This window comes from Schistocerca cancellata, chromosome 5, assembly GCF_023864275.1.
Source record: "Schistocerca cancellata isolate TAMUIC-IGC-003103 chromosome 5, iqSchCanc2.1, whole genome shotgun sequence".
NCBI classification, from domain to species: Eukaryota; Metazoa; Arthropoda; class Insecta; order Orthoptera; family Acrididae; genus Schistocerca; species Schistocerca cancellata.
Window position 1 is genome coordinate 751,150,467 of NC_064630.1, and position 17,400 is coordinate 751,167,866.

A 17,400-nucleotide genomic window follows, 5' to 3' on the forward strand; every position below is an offset into this window, starting at 1 on the left:
CTTCAACATAATTTGACTACTTTATCTGATGAGCTTCCACTCGTAAAATGAGTTTAATATCTTCTCTCTTGTGCATTCTAAAGTAAATACTAGACTCTTCATTTTGCTGCCTCGATTCTTCGTTTCTCTGTCAGGGCCCAAGCCTCTGCCCCACAAAGGAGTGTGGGAACTACCAAGGTTCTGTAAATCTTTATCATCGATTCAACACTGACTATGCCATCCCTGAGGTTATTTTAATCGTGCCGTATAAACTGAGAACGATATAATTTCGGATACACAGTTGCTGTAAAATCACGCGAAAAATCATGAAAAATACAAGGATTAAACCAATACCCCTAGCTGACTGTTCTAAATACACTGAAGAGCCAAAGAAACTGGTGCAGTTGCCTAACATCGTGGCCGGCCGCGGTGGTCTAGCGGTTCTAGGCGCTCAGTCCGGAACCGCGCGACCGCTACGGTCGCAGGTTCGAATCCTGCCTCGGGCATGGATGTGTGTGATGTCCTTAGGTTAGTTAGGTTTAAGTAGTTCTAAGTTCTAGGGGACTAATGACCACAGATGTTGAGTCCCATAGTGCTCAGAGCCATTTGAACCTAACATCGTGTAGGGCCCCCGCGAGGACGCAGAAGTGCCACAACTCGACGTGGCGTGGACTAATGCCTGAAGCAGTACTGGAGGGAACTGACGCCTTGAATACTGCAGGGCTGTCCACAAAACCGTAAGAGTGCGAGGGGTGGATATCTCTTCTGAACGGCACGTTGCAAGGCGTGCCAGATATGCTTAATAATGTTCATGTCTGGGGAATCTGCTGGCCAGCGGAAGTGTTTAAACTCAGAAGAGTGTTCCTGGAGCCACTATGTAGCAATTCTGAACGTGTGTAGTGTCGCACTGTCCTGCTGGAACAGCCCAAGTCCGTCGGAATGCACAATGGACATGAATAGATGCAGGTGGTCAGACAGAGTCGTATCTAGACGTATCAGGGCTCCAGTATCACTCCAACTGCTTACGCCCCACAACATTGCTGAGCCTCCACCAGCTTGAACAGACTCTTGCTGACATGCAGGGTCCATCGATTCATGAGGTTGTCTCCGTACCTGTACAAGTCCATCCGGTCGATACAATTTGAAACGAGGCTCGTCCGACCAGGCAAGATATTTCCAGTCATCAAGAGTCCAATGTCGGTGTTGACGGGCCCAGGTGAGGCGTAAAGCTTTGTCCCGCGCGGTCACCAAGGGTACACGAGTGGGTCTTTGGCACCGGAAGACAATATGGATGATGTTTCGTTGAATGGTTCGCACTCTGACACTTGTTGATAGCCCAGCATTGAAATCTGCAGCAATTTGCGGAAGGGTTGCACTTCTGACATGTTGAACGATTCTCTTCAGTCTTCGTTGATCCCTTTGTTGCAGGATCTTTCCCCGGTCGCAGCGATATCGGAGATTTGATGTTTTACCGGATTCCTGATTCACGGTACACTCCTGAAATGGTCGTACGGGAAAATCTCACTTCATCGCTGCCTCGGAGATGCAGTTTCCCATCCCTCGTGCACCACGTTCAAACTCACTTAAATCTTGATAAAATGCCATTGTAGCAACGTAACCGATCTAACAACTGCGGCAGACACTCACTGTCTTACATAGGCGTTGCCGACCGCAGCGCCGTATTGTGCCTATTTACATATCTCTGTATTTGAGTGCGCATGCCTCTACCAGTTTCTTTGGTACTTCAGTGTATAAGCGTCACGTGAGGTATTTTGTCCCAGGACCCCCTTCCACCATGCCCTGGTTTTTCTAAGTGACTGCCTGCTGTAAACGTACGTCCATGTTAGCAGAGCTCTAGTTCACCAGAATTTACTATTGAAGTGGACACTGTCGAACATTGATGGCAATACTGCTGGGGTTGTTTTTGTTCGAGATTCTGTACGTGGTTCAGCAGTCGTCCGGTTCTAGCGAAGGAGGGTGTTCGCTACAGGTATGGCCGATTGCCGTTTCTCACTTGTGACCAGTAGTTCCATGCGTGATTGTAGAGGCGCACACGTCGAAAATAGTATGGAAGTGCAAGGTTTAAGTTCATGACAACGCCCTTATTTTCAATGGCTTTAAGAATTCCAGCTGTTTCTGCTGGAAGTCTGTTTCGTACAAAGATGTATTGTGCAAAAATACACGTTGAGCTTGCCTGGGTGGCCGAACGGTTCTAGGCGCTACAGTCTTGAACCGCGCGACGCTACGGTCGCAAGTTCGATTCCTACCTCGGGCATGGACGTGTGTGATGTCCTTAGGTTAGTTAGGTTTAAGTAGTTCTAAGTTCTAGGGGACTGATGACCTCAGAAGTTAAGTCCCATAGTGCTCAGAGTCATTTGAGCCATACACGGTGAATACTTGTCAAAATGAAATTTGTGGTAAGATCTTATGGTACCAAACTGCTGAGATCATCGGTCTCTAAGCTTACGCTAAGGACAACACACACACCCACGCCCGAGGGAGGATTCGAACCTCCGACGGGGGTAGCCACGCACACCGTGACAATTTGCCGCAGACCGCGCGGTTGCACCGCGCGGCAATGCTTGTCAGTTGTCCTAACAGTGAACATTTCGGAATTACACGATCACAGCCGAGAAACTGAAATGCAGTCGCGTGTATTTTGGTAGTACTTAGTTCGTAGGTGGCTCTGCGACATATTCAGTTAAACCGTTCAGTCACATAAATAGGCCCGTTCCTGTTTGCTGCTTTTCTTTCAGCCACATACGTATCCCGCATAATTTTCCTTCTCTGAACCAGTAAAATTATAAGTAAAGAAATATGTGAGAGAGGGGTACCGTACACTGAAGGTGTATTTCGCCTTTCCCTTTGTATTTCTTCATTTGGGAGCAATTGAACACAGACTGCACTTTTGGATACTACTGTTCCCGCAGGAAAATTCAGGTTGCTGATAGTATACGAATGGAGATATCCTAACAAATAGTGTTCATGCCTTTCGACACTACTTCTTTTGCGACACGGTTTTAACGTATTATATCAGTTACAGATGTTAACATACACGCAATAGATGTACAGACAACTGTTCAGAATAACTGAAAACGTATTAATTAAAAACAAGCATGGAGTAATGAAAACGACTGTAACTTATTAGTTTAGCGACATTAAGCCGGACGATGTGTATTTGACCACAATAAAAAATGCTCCTCTCATTGCACAGCAAAAGGCGAATATATCCGGGACAGAATTAGGGATACAAAAGAAGGGAACTAGGTTTTCGTCTTATTTGGCTGATTCAAAGACATTAAAATCACAACATCTTGATATATTCACGTGTTTCCACTAGTTAGTTCAAATGGCTCTGAGCACTATGGGACTTAACAGCTGAGGTCATCAGTCCCCTAGAACTTAGAACTACTTAACCCTATTAACCTAAGGACATCACACACATCCATGCACGGGGCAGGATTCGAAACTGCGACCGTAGCGGTCGCACGGTTCCAGACTAAAGCGCCTAGAGCCGCTCGGCCACTCCGGCCGGCTAAACTAGTTAGTATTAGTTCCCATGTATGTAAAATGATGCATCGTGTCATGTAAAGTAACACGATACATGATGTCATGCCGTATAACACGACATATGCCATCACGTCATCTAACAGGGTACTGCCAAATGACGCAACTTGTCATCAAAGTTTTGGATGCATGTATCCCCATTCTTGGATATTTTCTGTTATAGATGCACTGTCACCCTCGGATACTTCCGATTGCACATGCATCCCATCTCTAGAAATACATAGATTTGTGTCTATTTGTCCTAACACCCCTGTCCATACATGTAACAAGGATTGGGTTTGAGGGAGACATGATAAAAAAAATAATAAAAATAAAATTAATAAAAAATAAAATTGATAAAAATAAAATTAACTGTATAAAAATAAAATAAAAATAAAATTAAAAATTTTATAAAAATAAAATTAACTGTCCCTCCACCCACCCATCTACACACACACACACACACACACACACACACACACACACACACACAATAATAAAAAAACTGATGCAGTGTCCAATAAGGAACAAATCGATTCCCGGAAAATTTATCCCCCCCGAAAAACTTTTTAGGTATTCCATGTCTGCTACATGATATTACATTTTGTTTTCTGTGGCTGGCGAATCTTCTGGATTTTGGGCACATGATCAGGGACTTTAGCCTATACTTTGCGAGGTGCAAGTGTGCCAACAACTTGCAGCTAAGAGAGCTCACTGTGCTGAGGAAGTAGTGTAGCTCTAAAAAAAGCTCAAATATGTCAACATGTTTTGATTTCAATGTCTCTGAAGCTACCAGATAAGTCAACAAGCTAGTTCTATTCTTTTAGAATCCTAACTCTGGCTAAGACATATTCGCATTCTTCTGTGCATTTTTCATTGTCGTTCCCAACTTTAACCCCACCATAATTTTGACGTTAGGCCACCATAGCATCGCAACCGGCGCAGACTTTTGTTGACTCAAGTGACGACCGATCCGGTGTCTTTTTATTGTCTTGCAAACCATGTGGCAACGGATGAAGCTTTCACAAAAGAACAGTACGACCATTAATTACATGTATTCGTCTTTGAAACAGTTTTCCACTAGTCTGAAATATAAAAGTGGCTTGCTTCAAAAAGATCCCCGAAAAGCATGTTTGTCTTTTTACGTGCTACATTTACATCCACTTTAAAACATCGTATCTCCACAACGGAAAAACAATGTTGTATAAAAAAGTTTGTTTTCGCTTTATCCTTTTATGTACCTTCGTGCAAAGATCCGAATAACGGGATCTTTGTGGCTTCCGATCTTGTGCTGCTGTATTGCGGAGGATGCACGGAGAATGATGCGATGTTTCCACAAATTGTCCTTGTAAAGTGCATGTACTGTTGCGTTGCACTGTGTTTTGATCAATTCATTGACACTCCAAAAACAACAGTATCAGAAATTGAGTCCGTCTTGATGCAAAACACCTTGTTATTCATTTTTGTTTTGTTTATTTTCCCAAACTAGTTTCGGCGACAAATACCACATTTATCAGTGGTTTTTTTAAATCTAAAACATGCAGAAAATAACACGTTTATACAATCACAGTGGCACATCATTACATTTTTGCCATTCGTTTTCTTTGTGATACAGTTTTCTATGGATACTTTCATACTACCTTATTTATTGTATGTTACAGCACGTTTTTGAGAATTATTGTCGTTGTTTGCGACATATTTTCTGTGAGCTTTCTTTTTTGCAGTTCGATGACGAATAAGTGACGAATGTATGACAACACAGCAGCCTCAGTTTAGAGAAATAGGACATTTAAATACTAACAACTGCTAACATACATTGTTTAAAGCTATTTTCTAGCTATCTTTGCCGGTGTCTGGTTATAATTATTGTCTATTAAATGGTTTTTTTCGTTAGAGAATTATACTTCAGATTCGTTTCACCCAAACAGGGATTGCAGACAAATACAGCGTTCTTAAGATAAGTAAGTTTGTTGTATGGACAACAGACATGTCCCCGTTTCTTTAACGACTTTTATACAGTTCCAGCCGGTACATTTGTCCTACTCCTTTTGTTAGGTGTGGTGATTCTCCCAGAGAGTGGAGTCGAGAGCGTAGTTTGTCGGAACGTTTCCATGTGGCAACACTTGACAAAGATGAGTATTCAGTCCGCTGAAATACTGAGCAGGAAAAGGCATTCTTTACTTCTCCGCTGCACATTCATAATCGTCCGTCACACACGTCAGAAAATCTCGAAAACCACATGCATGGGAAAAAATTAGAAACTTGCCTATGTGATCCTCGACACAAGGAGTCATTAACACTCGTGAGGTCCCTATGGGCATTGTTAGGCGATATTGGGAGTTCAAAAGATATTTGAGTTGTATTGTTCGTTTTTATCTTCCCATTCATATATTTCTCATGGCGTTTTTCTTCCAGTCTTTAGACAATCTTACTTTAGAAGATATCTCTGAAAATGATAAGCTTTCTTTAGGGAAAAAATGTGAAGAACAGGTTTCAGAACTTCACGTGACGGACACAACCTTGATTCTCCACGTTTCAACAAAGCTCGTGGCTATATGTATTTTCGATCGACCACATTCCTTTACATCAAAGTAAATAAACGGTCTAAAAACTTACATTTTTCTGAAGGCGCACTTATGGGATTGTGGCTTTACACAACAAGACTGCAGCATATTGGTTTTTAAAATCATCTCAGACACTATTTTGTTTCTCAGTAGCGAAAATAGAAAAGTTCGCACATTATCAGTATGTAATGCATGCCCAGTAAAACCGTAAGGGATAATGACTGACAGAATGTTAAGGATGGAGACTGACAGGTATGTACAAAAAGCGTACACTAGGTCAGAGCTTCCTCCAAATCAGCAATAAACAGTTCATAAGTAGGTCAGTAACTACATATGTGCATTTTCGAAGTACTGGCCGAAACTAATGTCATCTTTCTCTTTTTCAGGGATTACTACTACGACAGGTAAGCGAGACTGGTGAGGAGGTAGTTGTCGACATTACAAGTAAGTGACTGGCACAGTTTCTTATTTCAGTAGCTGCGAAGGGAAAAAAATTCTGTTCGACAACAAATAGTGACAACAAAACGTAAATCTCGAAACTGAGTGACGTCTTGTATGAAGTAAGGGTTACGCCTGATACGAAATTAAATCTCTATTGAACGGTCTAAAGTATATCTTACAGTAATAATAATAACAGGCTGGTGTGCAATAGTTAAGGACGAAAGTAAGTCTCGCAGTAAGTGTTACTGCCAAGTAACGTAGCTCGACGGGACTTGGACAATACGTAATTAGAGAAAATATGTAATGAGGCGAAAATAAATGACACTAGTGGCGCTTAGGTCATTGGGATGTATGATGGTCTTCTAGACATTACAGGGCATGTGATGACCATGGATGGCAGGGCAGGCTCTGCAACATGCTCTCATACCTGCCACATAGATGGTAAGGAGTCTATACGGCAGGGTGTTGCAATCTTCCACCAACACGGCCGACAGCTGCTGGATGGTCGATGGTGCACGTGGACTTACTGCACTACGCCTCTACAACGTATCCCAGTAGCGATCGATGTGATTAAATTTGGGGTAACACGCTGGCCAGTCTATTCGCCGAATATCATCCTGTTCCAAGAACTGACCCACCTGCACGTGGGGAAGGAGTACAGTGTCACAATATCACTGACCTGTGATGTACCGTGTTCACAGATTTGGAAGTCACTGCGCTCATGGTGGTCAAGATTTGGTGGTGGTTGGCTAGATGTTGCAAGTGCTTATGACCTCAGAATCTTTGAACGTGGTACACTCACTGGTCAGTGTTGTTGTGACATTGTAAACATTCCTCGTGTGCTTCTCTTCAGGGGTGCATTCGGCCCTAGCTTATTTTGTATGGAATACAGTGCATCGCACAACGCAGGTGGAGGTGCCCTTTGAATGAGAGAACGTTCAGCGAGTAGCTGCCCTGTCCATTCCTCCACTTGAATGCATTCGAGCAGGTGTGAGATGATTGCAACAGGCCCAAATGCACCACCGACCAGGCAGCACTCGTCAATCGAGCTGGTGGAGGAATGGGACGCCCTACCAGAAGAACTCCCTAGCAACCTTGTAAGCGGCATGGGAGCACGCTGCAGAGCACACATTCCCGTCAGTGGTGATCACAACCCTATTAAGAACCATGTCCCAGGTTTCGTACTGTCCAGGGGACTACCATGAATCGTGGTGACTGCAGCGTAATTTTTTCTTTTCGTATTTCTTCCTGTGACACATGATACGAAAGTTACTTTCATTCTGGCGTTCTGCACACCAGTGTATTATTAACATTAATATTTTTTATCTTTATTTCACACGTCTAGTGCCATAAGACCAAACTGAGAAGCAAATAGCCAAGGTCATGGAACGTGTCAGTACATGAAATTATGACTTAAAAGTAATAACAGGTAAAATAAAATGTTTATGAGAGAAAAAGACAAGCTATAAGCTTAAGTAAACGCAATCACCAATACAACATAGGAATGATTTTTCGAGGAACTCATCGATAGTATAGGAGTGACCCATGAGGAAACTCTTCCGTTTCCATTTGAAAACGTGTGGATTACTGCTAAGATCTTTGAATTCTTGTGGCAGCTTATTCCAAATGGATGCAGAAGTATACTGCACACCTTTCTGCAGAAGAGTCAAGGAAGTGCGATCGAAATGCAGATTATATTTCTGCCTACTATTAACTGAGTGACAGCTGCTAATTCTTGGGAATAAGCTGATACTGTTACCAAGAAACGAGAGTAAGGAATGTATATATTGAGAGACCAACGTCAGAATACCGAGACTAGTGAACAGAGGTTGACGAGAGGTTCGTGAACTTACACCACTTACCCCAACTGCCCGTTTCTGAGCTAAAAATATCCTTTGAGAACGGGAAGAGTTACCCTAAAATATAATAGCATATAACATAAGCGAATGAAAATAATAGTAAAAGTGGCTGCATTAAGTCTTTGAAAATGATCCTGAACGTGAGCTTTACACGACCGTTTACTATATATCTGAACACCTAGAGATTTGAACTTTTCAGTTTCACTAATCATATGACCATTCTGTGAAATTAAAACTTCGGGTTTAATTGAATTATGTGTTAGAAACTGAAAAGATGAGTCTTACTGCGATTTAGTGTTAGTTTATTTTCTACAAGCCATATCATAACTGCACTGTTTAAAAAAGAGCCAATGTTGCACACAACATCCTTCACTACCAAGCTAGTGTCATCAGCAAACAGAAATATTTTAGAATTATCTCTAATACTAGACGACATATCATTTATTTAAACAAGGAAAAAGAGTGGCCCCATCACTGATCCCTGGGGCACCCTCCATTTATTCATTCTTTGATCATATTGTAAAATAATGTCATAAAGGCAATTGTAAAGCCGAATACAGTACGCACAATCCTGATTAAATTTCCTGCAATGCGTGTATCAAAACAACTAATACTTATCAATGCATAGCTGAGAACTTGGCTGTTTAATTCTCAAATTCTAAATTCCTGTATGTGTGTATCAAGCTGTCATTGGACGGAAGCGGTAAGAATAACGAACTGTTAAGAAATTAATCTTTTTGGCGTAGCATTGGAACATACATAGGTGCAGATTTTTCCGAGATTGGTGAACTGTGAGTTCTAGCAAGGTACGTGTCTAGTTCTAGATATTGGGAGCCTGTTGGTTGTGACAGGGAAACAAATGGAGGCCCATGTTAAAACAGCAGTCCTAGTCCTCTTTTTGTGGGACACAATGTCAGTTCTTTCATCGGACTCCAGTTCTTTCCACGTAAACTTCCCACACGTATCACCCCCTCCCCCTTTCCCTTGCCCTATTAGGAAACGAGATGCATGACCTCCTGCGGTCTCTGACGCTGCTAAGAAGAACGCCTACAACTGCAATGTGGCAACGAGGTCAGAGCGCAGTGTGATGCGCTATAGAAGAGAATAGCGTGCGTTCGTCTAGAAGCATTTTCATGAAACTATTGACAGTGCACTGTTAACCCATTAGTGAGAAATATTTCCAGTGATAATCATTTACAACGGCGTAGTTGATTTTGTGGTGCAGGAAGAGGTACCTCACGTAGACGTAATTATGAACACTTATCGATACGAGGATTTTTTTTCCTTTGATCATTCTTTATAAAGCTTTTATGCCACGCAGCCATAATAATCAGATGCAAGGCTCAATTCATGATTATTAAAGTAAATGTGGGTAAGAACTGCCCTGTAATTTAAATCGCAAACGAAAGAGCTAGGCTCAGAACCCATGGAATATTTCACTAACTAATTTCCCAACAGTACTTGGGTATATTCAAGGAAAACTATAAAAGCATTTAACCCCAAAAAAGATAATTCCCAATCTCGATATACAGTATACAGTATACAGATATACAGAACGTATGTAACACACGCAACTGAAAATTTTTTTTCGTTATAACGAATATTGATTATTAGACTGTTTAAATATTTTAAAAAATGTGTTCCTCTTTTTCAGATCTGAAGATGACAATTGAAATTTGCTTAAACTAGTTGTACATATACCTATTTTTTGGGATCTGGGCAAATAAAACTCTTCTTTAAGAAGACTACATTTTTCAAATTCAAAAATAGTTTTCGATAGAAGCCTCGGTTATTCAAGAAAAAGATCTACATCTACATCTACATCCATACTCCGCAAGCCACCTGACGGTGTGTGGCGGAGGGTACCTTCCGTTCCTCTATCGGTTCTCCCTTCTATTCCAGTCTCGTATTGTTCGTGGAAAGAAGGATTGTCGGTATGCCTCTGTGTGGGCTCTAATCTCTCTGATTTTATCCTCATGGTCTCTTCGCGAGATATACGTAGGAGGGAGCAATATACTGCTTGACTCTTCGGTGAAGGTATGTTCTCGAAACTTCAATAAAAGCCCGTACCGAGCTACTGAGCGTCTCTCCTGCAGACTCTTCCACTGGAGTTTATCTATCATCTCCGTAACGCTTTCGCGATTACTAAATGATCCTGTAACGAAGCGCGCTGCTCTCCGTTGGATCTTCTCTATCTCTTCTATCAACCCTATCTGGTACGGATCCCACACTGCTGAGCAATATTCAAGCAGTGGGCGAACAAGCGTACTGTAACCTACTTCCTTTGTTTTCGGATTGCATTTCCTTAGGATTCTTCCAATGAATCTCAGTCTGGCATCTGCTTTACCGACAATCAACATTATATGATCATTCCATTTTAAATCACTCCTAATGCGTACTCCCAGATAATTTATGGTATTAACTGCTTCCAGTTGCTGACCTGCTATTTTGTAGCTAAATGATAAAGGATCTATCTTTCTGTATATTCGCAGCACATTACACTTGTCTACATTGAGATTCAATTGCCATTCCTTGCACCATGCGTCAATTCGCTGCAGATCCTCCTGCATTTCAGTACAATTTTCCATTGTTACAACCTCTCGGTACACCACAGCATCATCTGCAAAAAGCCTCAGTGAACTTCCGATGTCATCCACCAGGTCATTTATGTATATTGTGAATAGCAACGGTCCTATGACACTCCCCTGCGGCACACCTGAAATCACTCTTACTTCGGAAGACTTCTCTCCATTGAGAATAACATGCTGCGTCCTGTTATCTAGGAACTCCTCAATCCAATCACACAATTGGTCTGATAGTCCATATGCTCTTACTTTGTTCATTAAACGACTGTGGGGAACTGTATCGAACGCCTTGCGGAAGTCAAGAAACACGGCATCTACCTGTGAACCCGTGTCTATGGCCCTCTGAGTCTCGTGGACGAATAGCGCGAGCTGGGTTTCACATGACCGTCTTTTTCGAAACCCATGCTGATTCCTACAGAGTAGATTTCTAGTCTCCAGAAAAGTCATTATACTCGAACACAATACGTGTTCCAAAATTCTGCAACTGATCGACGTTAGAGATATAAGTCTATAGTTCTGCACATCTGTTCGACGTCCCTTCTTGAAAAAGGGGATGACCTGTGCCCTTTTCCAATCCTTTGGAACGCTACGCTCTTCTAGAGACCTACGGTACACCGCTGCAAGAAGGGGGGCAAGATAAAGAAAGTGATCTTTAAAGGCCGCTCTCCTTCCCCCAACAACACCCTATTATCAATGTATAAGATCTGGCGACTACACAAAGTTTTTCCCTAATTTTTCTTCGATGACTTGGTCATGTACAGTTCAGTGGCTTCGGTTTACCAATGTATTTTTAATACCTACGATTTTTTCGATATCGTGGAACCCGGAAATTATTAGTTCTAGAGGAAAGGAATGGGATCTTTTTTAGGAATATTAACGAAAGTTTAATTTTGTATTGGGAAACGTCTTCGATAGAAGCCTTGGTTATTCAAGAAAAAGATAAAGAAAGTGACCTTTAAAGGCCACCCTCCTTCCCCCAACAACACCCTATTATCAATGTACAAGAACTGGCGACTACACAAAGTTTTTCCCTAATTTTCCTTCGATGATTTGGTCATGTACAGTTCAGTGGCTTCGGTTTACCAAAGTGAGATGTGGTACTGCTGCGCAGTGGTTGTTGCCAGTCATTAAACAGTTGTGTAGTGCGCTGTACTGCAGGCCAAGGGAACCGTGTGAACAGAGTTGTGCGCGAAATAATGAATTCAAAAATTACAAATCATTAGCACGGTGAGCTAACTGAAGAAATACGAAGCTTCAAAAGCAGCAACATTTCTGTATTGTATTAATATTACGTAAGGACTCTGTGTGCTGCAAGAAGTGAAACAGGCCTGAGGTGTGGTGGGGAATTTGGCAAATACCGGTTGGTACATTTAAACATCGTGCAGTTCAGTGGCACAAAAATAGAAAAGCAGAACTCGGCGTTGTATTTTGCCAGACATTTTGAGTAAAGAGACGGAATGTCTGTTTTAAATAGTAATAAAGTCACTTGCGAACTGTCAATCGTTTGATAATAATTAATTGTAGGCAGATTTTTTCCGAGGTCAACCTTAAATGTTCTTAAAATAAAAAAAAACAGTCACGAAACAGCCTTATAATTTGGCAGTTTTAATAGCAACTTAGTGATGAGTCTTCGTAATTGCTCAATCTTCTTCTGTAGATAATCTCAAATTTCTTCAGTAAATAATAAATTATCTACTCTTCTGAGACGGGAAACGGAAATATATTCAATAACTCCGGCAGTTACATTCAGACTTACAAAGAATTAACGATGATCCTTAATTAATGTCTCATTTTAAACCACCTCATCGAAAACGTTTTTTTTTTGGGATATCATTTCGTGGAACTCTTGATCAAATAATTTTAAACTACGCGACACCAACATTATCTTAGTGATTGAGTCGGTTTCCAGTTTATGGCGTTCTTTTGCCCTTTAGGTGGTTATGGAAAATAACGTACTTCCGACGTTGGCTTTGTGGCCTGGAATTGCAAAGTAATATTCTGCCAGTTTCAACTATTCCGAACAAAATTTTCGATTATTCCTTCATTTGAAATAAGCTGTCCACTATTCAAGGGCCGAAAGATCTTTTAAAGTGAGAGTCGTCTTTCATTTCTTCCATAAATTTCACCAAATTTTGCCGCTAATCAAAGAATTTACTATCATCCACACTCAGGTTGTCCTTAGACAAAGGTTGGAACGTCAGGAAATGTCATCCACTGACATTGGTTTAATTTTGTGCCAAATGCATATATCCACGATTTTAACTCGCAATTTTGTAAGTACCTGTTATTCATGTTTACTCTAAATTCCACCAGATGTGTCTCTCATAGCAGCCTTCAGATTACGAGGACTTCGAGTGGACAAAAATTTTGCCCCAGTGTTTCCGTTACGTTATCAACGAATTGCAAACACCAGTCGATTGCTTCATTGCGTATCTCAACACGGTTAGCAGCGATGCTCTAGTGGCGGGGCGCGACAGCATCGGATGACCAGTACATTCCAAAGTACTTGGCCTCTCACACTCGGCCCGTAGCGTATTCGTGACATTGGGTGCGGAGCTTGTACGGTGGACGAAGGAAAAAACGGGAAAGAGGCATAAGAATAACACTCGCTAGTACATCTGTATATCCATTTACATCTACACAGATACTCTGCAAGTCACCGTACGGCTCGTGACAGAGGGTACACTGTATCACTATTTGTCATTTCCTTTCCTGTTCCACTCGCAAACAGAGCGAGGAAAAAACGACAATCTACATGCCTCCGTATGAGCCCTAATTTCCCACATCTTATTTTTATGGTCCTTACGCGCAATGTATGTTGGCGGCAATCGAATTGTTCGGCAGTCATCTTCAAATGCCGGTTCTCTAAATTTTCTCAGTAATGATTTTCGAAAAGCACGTCGTCATCCCTCCAGAGATTCTCCGTAGCAATTTCGTGTTGTTCCAATCTACCGGTAACAAATGTAGCAGTCCGCCATTGAATTACTTCGATGTCTTCTTTCAGTCCGACCGGAAGTACTCAAGAATATGTCGCACCAGCGGCCTATATGCTGTCTCCTTTACGGATGAACCACTCTTCTCGTAAAATCCTCCCAATAAACCGTAGTCGACCATTCGTCTTCCCCACCACAGTTCTCACATGCTTGTTCCGCATCGTATCGGTCTAAACCGTTACGCACAGATATTTAAACGACTTGACCGTGTGAATCAGGACGCTAGTAATGCTGTATCTGAACATTATAGGTTTGTTCTGACTACTCATCCCCACTAACTTACATTTTCCCGCGTTTGTGGCTAGCTGCCATTGATCACATTAAGTCGTCTTCTATCTTCCTATAGCCACTCAATGTCGACACCTTACCGTACACCTCGGCATCATCAGCGAACAACCTCAGATTGCTGCCCACCCTGTCAGAAAAATCATTTATGTATACAGAGAACAACAGTGGTCCTATCACACTTCCGTGGGGCATTCCTGACCATAAACTTGTCTCTGATGAGCTCTCGCCGCCGAGGACAACATACTAGGTTCTATTATTTAAGAAGTCTTCGAGCCACCCACATATCTGTGAACTTATTCCATATACTCGTACCTTCGTTAACAGCCTGTAATGGGCCACCGTCTCGTATGCTTTTCGGAAATCTAGAAATATGGAATCTGTCTGTTGCCCTTCATCCATACTTCGCAGTGTATCGTGCGAGAAACGGGCAAGCTGAGTTTCGCATGAGCGAGGCTTTCTATAACCATGATGATTCGTGGGCATAAGCTTCTCAGTCTGAAGGAAGTTTATTATCAGTATTTTAAACATAGCTGCACAACAGCAACGGTTCCACGTAATAAAATTATAAACAGCCGACCAGTTGCAATGGATAAAGAAATCTTTACCGAGGTTTCAACAAATTTAAATTTGTCTTCTTCAGAAGGTGGCAATTTTACATTAGTATGGTCTGATGTATCATCGTCGTTTTTACAAATATCTGCATAGATCCATTTGTCCAAATTAAAATATAGCCCTTGTGAGCTCTGCAACATCCATGTACTACTTTTTATTTACATGACAAACCCTATTTTCAGGGCTATATTTTAATTTGGACAAATGGATCTATGCAGATATTTGTAAAAACGACGATGATACATCAGACCATACTAATGTAAAATTGCCACCTTCTGAAGAAGAAGTTTATTATATTGGAACTGAGAATATGTTCACGCATTCCGCAGGAAACCGAATTTAGGATACTGATCTCTAATTCTGCGGGTCCGTTCTTTTACCCTTCCTGTATACTGGAGTCACCTACGCTTTTTTCCAGTAGCTTGTGACTTTGTTCTGGGCGAGAAATTCACGATAAATGAAAGCTAGGTAAGGGACCAATGCCGTAGAGCACGTTTTGTGAAATCGAACGGCCATTCCATCCGGACTTGCTGATTTATTTGCTTTCAAATCTCTCAGTTGTTTCTCCACGCCAGACATGCTTATTTCCATGTTGCCCGTACGGAAGTCTACTCGATGGTCAGATGACGGTATGTTTGTACAGTTCTCCTGTGTGAACGATTTCTTGAAGGTGAATTTTAAAACTTCGGCTTTCGTTTCGGAATCTCCAACTGCCGCACCAGATGGTCAAGCCTTGGACCTGCTTAAAGTATATCTCATTATTGCTCGCACGTACGTTGGTTTGGATCTATTCTTAGTTGTACATTATCGTCTCCATCGCAGAAAAGCCTAACAAACAAAGGACAGGCAGCACTTGAAGATATATGGCAGGAAATACCTTAAGAATGCGGACACAACCGGCTCGAGCCGGACGCAAACGGCTAAAGCCTGACACTTGGCAACCCTAGGTGGGATGGACGACGTCCTCCACTGTCACATGACGCAGGAAGGACATGGCCAAAGTAAGTCAAGGCTGAGCGACAATTCCATGCATGTGCTGTAGCACACATGGGTGAAAGCCTGGGATTAGCTGTGCAGCCAGTTTGCTGCTATTTATTGACATATTGTATTACTTCTAAGATATTTCTTATTTGTTGGTAATGCGGTAACAAATTACTTTAAACTGGTGTCGGTGAATGCTTACTGTGCCACATCGTATAAAAGCGTCGTTACAAGATTAAAGTTCCGCCGACGGACCGCTATGCATGCGACAGTATGCGCTGGTTCTATTCATGATAGACAGGTAGGGCCAAGTGTTCCGAATAGGTAGCGAGCCTTTGTATACCCAATAGAAGGGTCGTCTTACTGTAACCACCGCACAGTGCGGGATGCATTTTTGTATATCAGGCACTTCCTCCAGCATACGTAAATGGAGCAAAGGGGTTGTTTCTTTTTGCACAAGATGTTGTCAACGGTGCGCCTAAAGGGACCTCTCGAGGTACCATTTAATTCAGGGGCGGATCTCGTGAAAAACCGAAAAGAGTGTTTTTCTCCATTTCTTTGGCGTCAGTAGCTGCTACCTAAATAACTAACCGCAGGAAATTGCTCAAATTTTACTGTTATATTCTCTAGGGCATTTAACCAGAAGTAATATCTTCCCGTTTTGAAAAATATTTACCCATTATCGAGAAATACTCTGGCAAAGCTTTTGGGTATGAAAACCGGACCGCGGTATACAAGGCGGCTATGTACACCAAATGGCTGAAATTTTTATGATAAATTCCTAAAATACCAGTCTTGAAGAATAATAAAAAATTTCTTGATATATTTATCCATTTCCGAAACGTAGTTTATGAAGTGACGTAGCACGTAGATAGTGTCTCCGTCGTCATTAGAAGGGATCTGGGACCCCCATGTTGTAGTAATGAACCACATACAAAATTTTTGTGCATGGAAACTCCAGTTTGAGTTCTAAAATCAGTTTTGCGTATTTTCAGTTTCACATAAGTAAATTATTAAAATTTTACTGACCCATGAAGTTCTCTACGCACGAGTGATATGCCCTGCTGTAGCATAGAAAAGAAGGGAACCAGAGGAAAGTCGCTTCTAGCGAAGCACAAAAACGGCTTATATGGAACTAAATGAATTATATCCATAGTGGATGCTGTTGAACTCTGTGGCTGTTCCTTTATAGAGTGTAGCGGAAATTTTTCTACACCTTATATGGAACTGTATAAAAAGCTCTGATTGAAATGTGGGATACGAGTTGCGTCATTCTTACTTCCTCGGCACCTTTAAAAATTTTTGCGTATTCGTGCTTTTTTATACTGAGAGAGAAGGAGGCAGTGGCTGTGGGAAGTATGAAAAAGAAATAAGTGCTGGAAGATAGCAGAGTGTGATTGTGGTATAGAAAAAGCGAATGAGACACTGGCAGTACGAGAGAAAGAGAGGAACAAAGTAGCAGCAGAACATAGTTGGCAGTGGCAGAACATTCTAGGAAAAGAGGGACGGAGACAGTGCCAGTGGAAGCGGAATAAAGAGAACGAGAAAGTGG

General features: G+C 41.8%; 1 protein-coding gene across 1 annotated transcript in view; it reads left to right on the forward strand.

Moving 5' to 3' along the window:
• LOC126188065 (RNA-binding protein Raly-like) overlaps positions 1-17,400 on the forward strand; it is a 1,094,525-nt gene that overhangs the window by 762,968 nt on the left and 314,157 nt on the right. Inside the window, exon 5 of the mRNA XM_049929509.1 lies at positions 6,476-6,493. Coding sequence (XP_049785466.1) covers positions 6,476-6,493 — 18 coding nt within the window. The remainder of the gene's footprint in view (positions 1-6,475; positions 6,494-17,400) is intronic.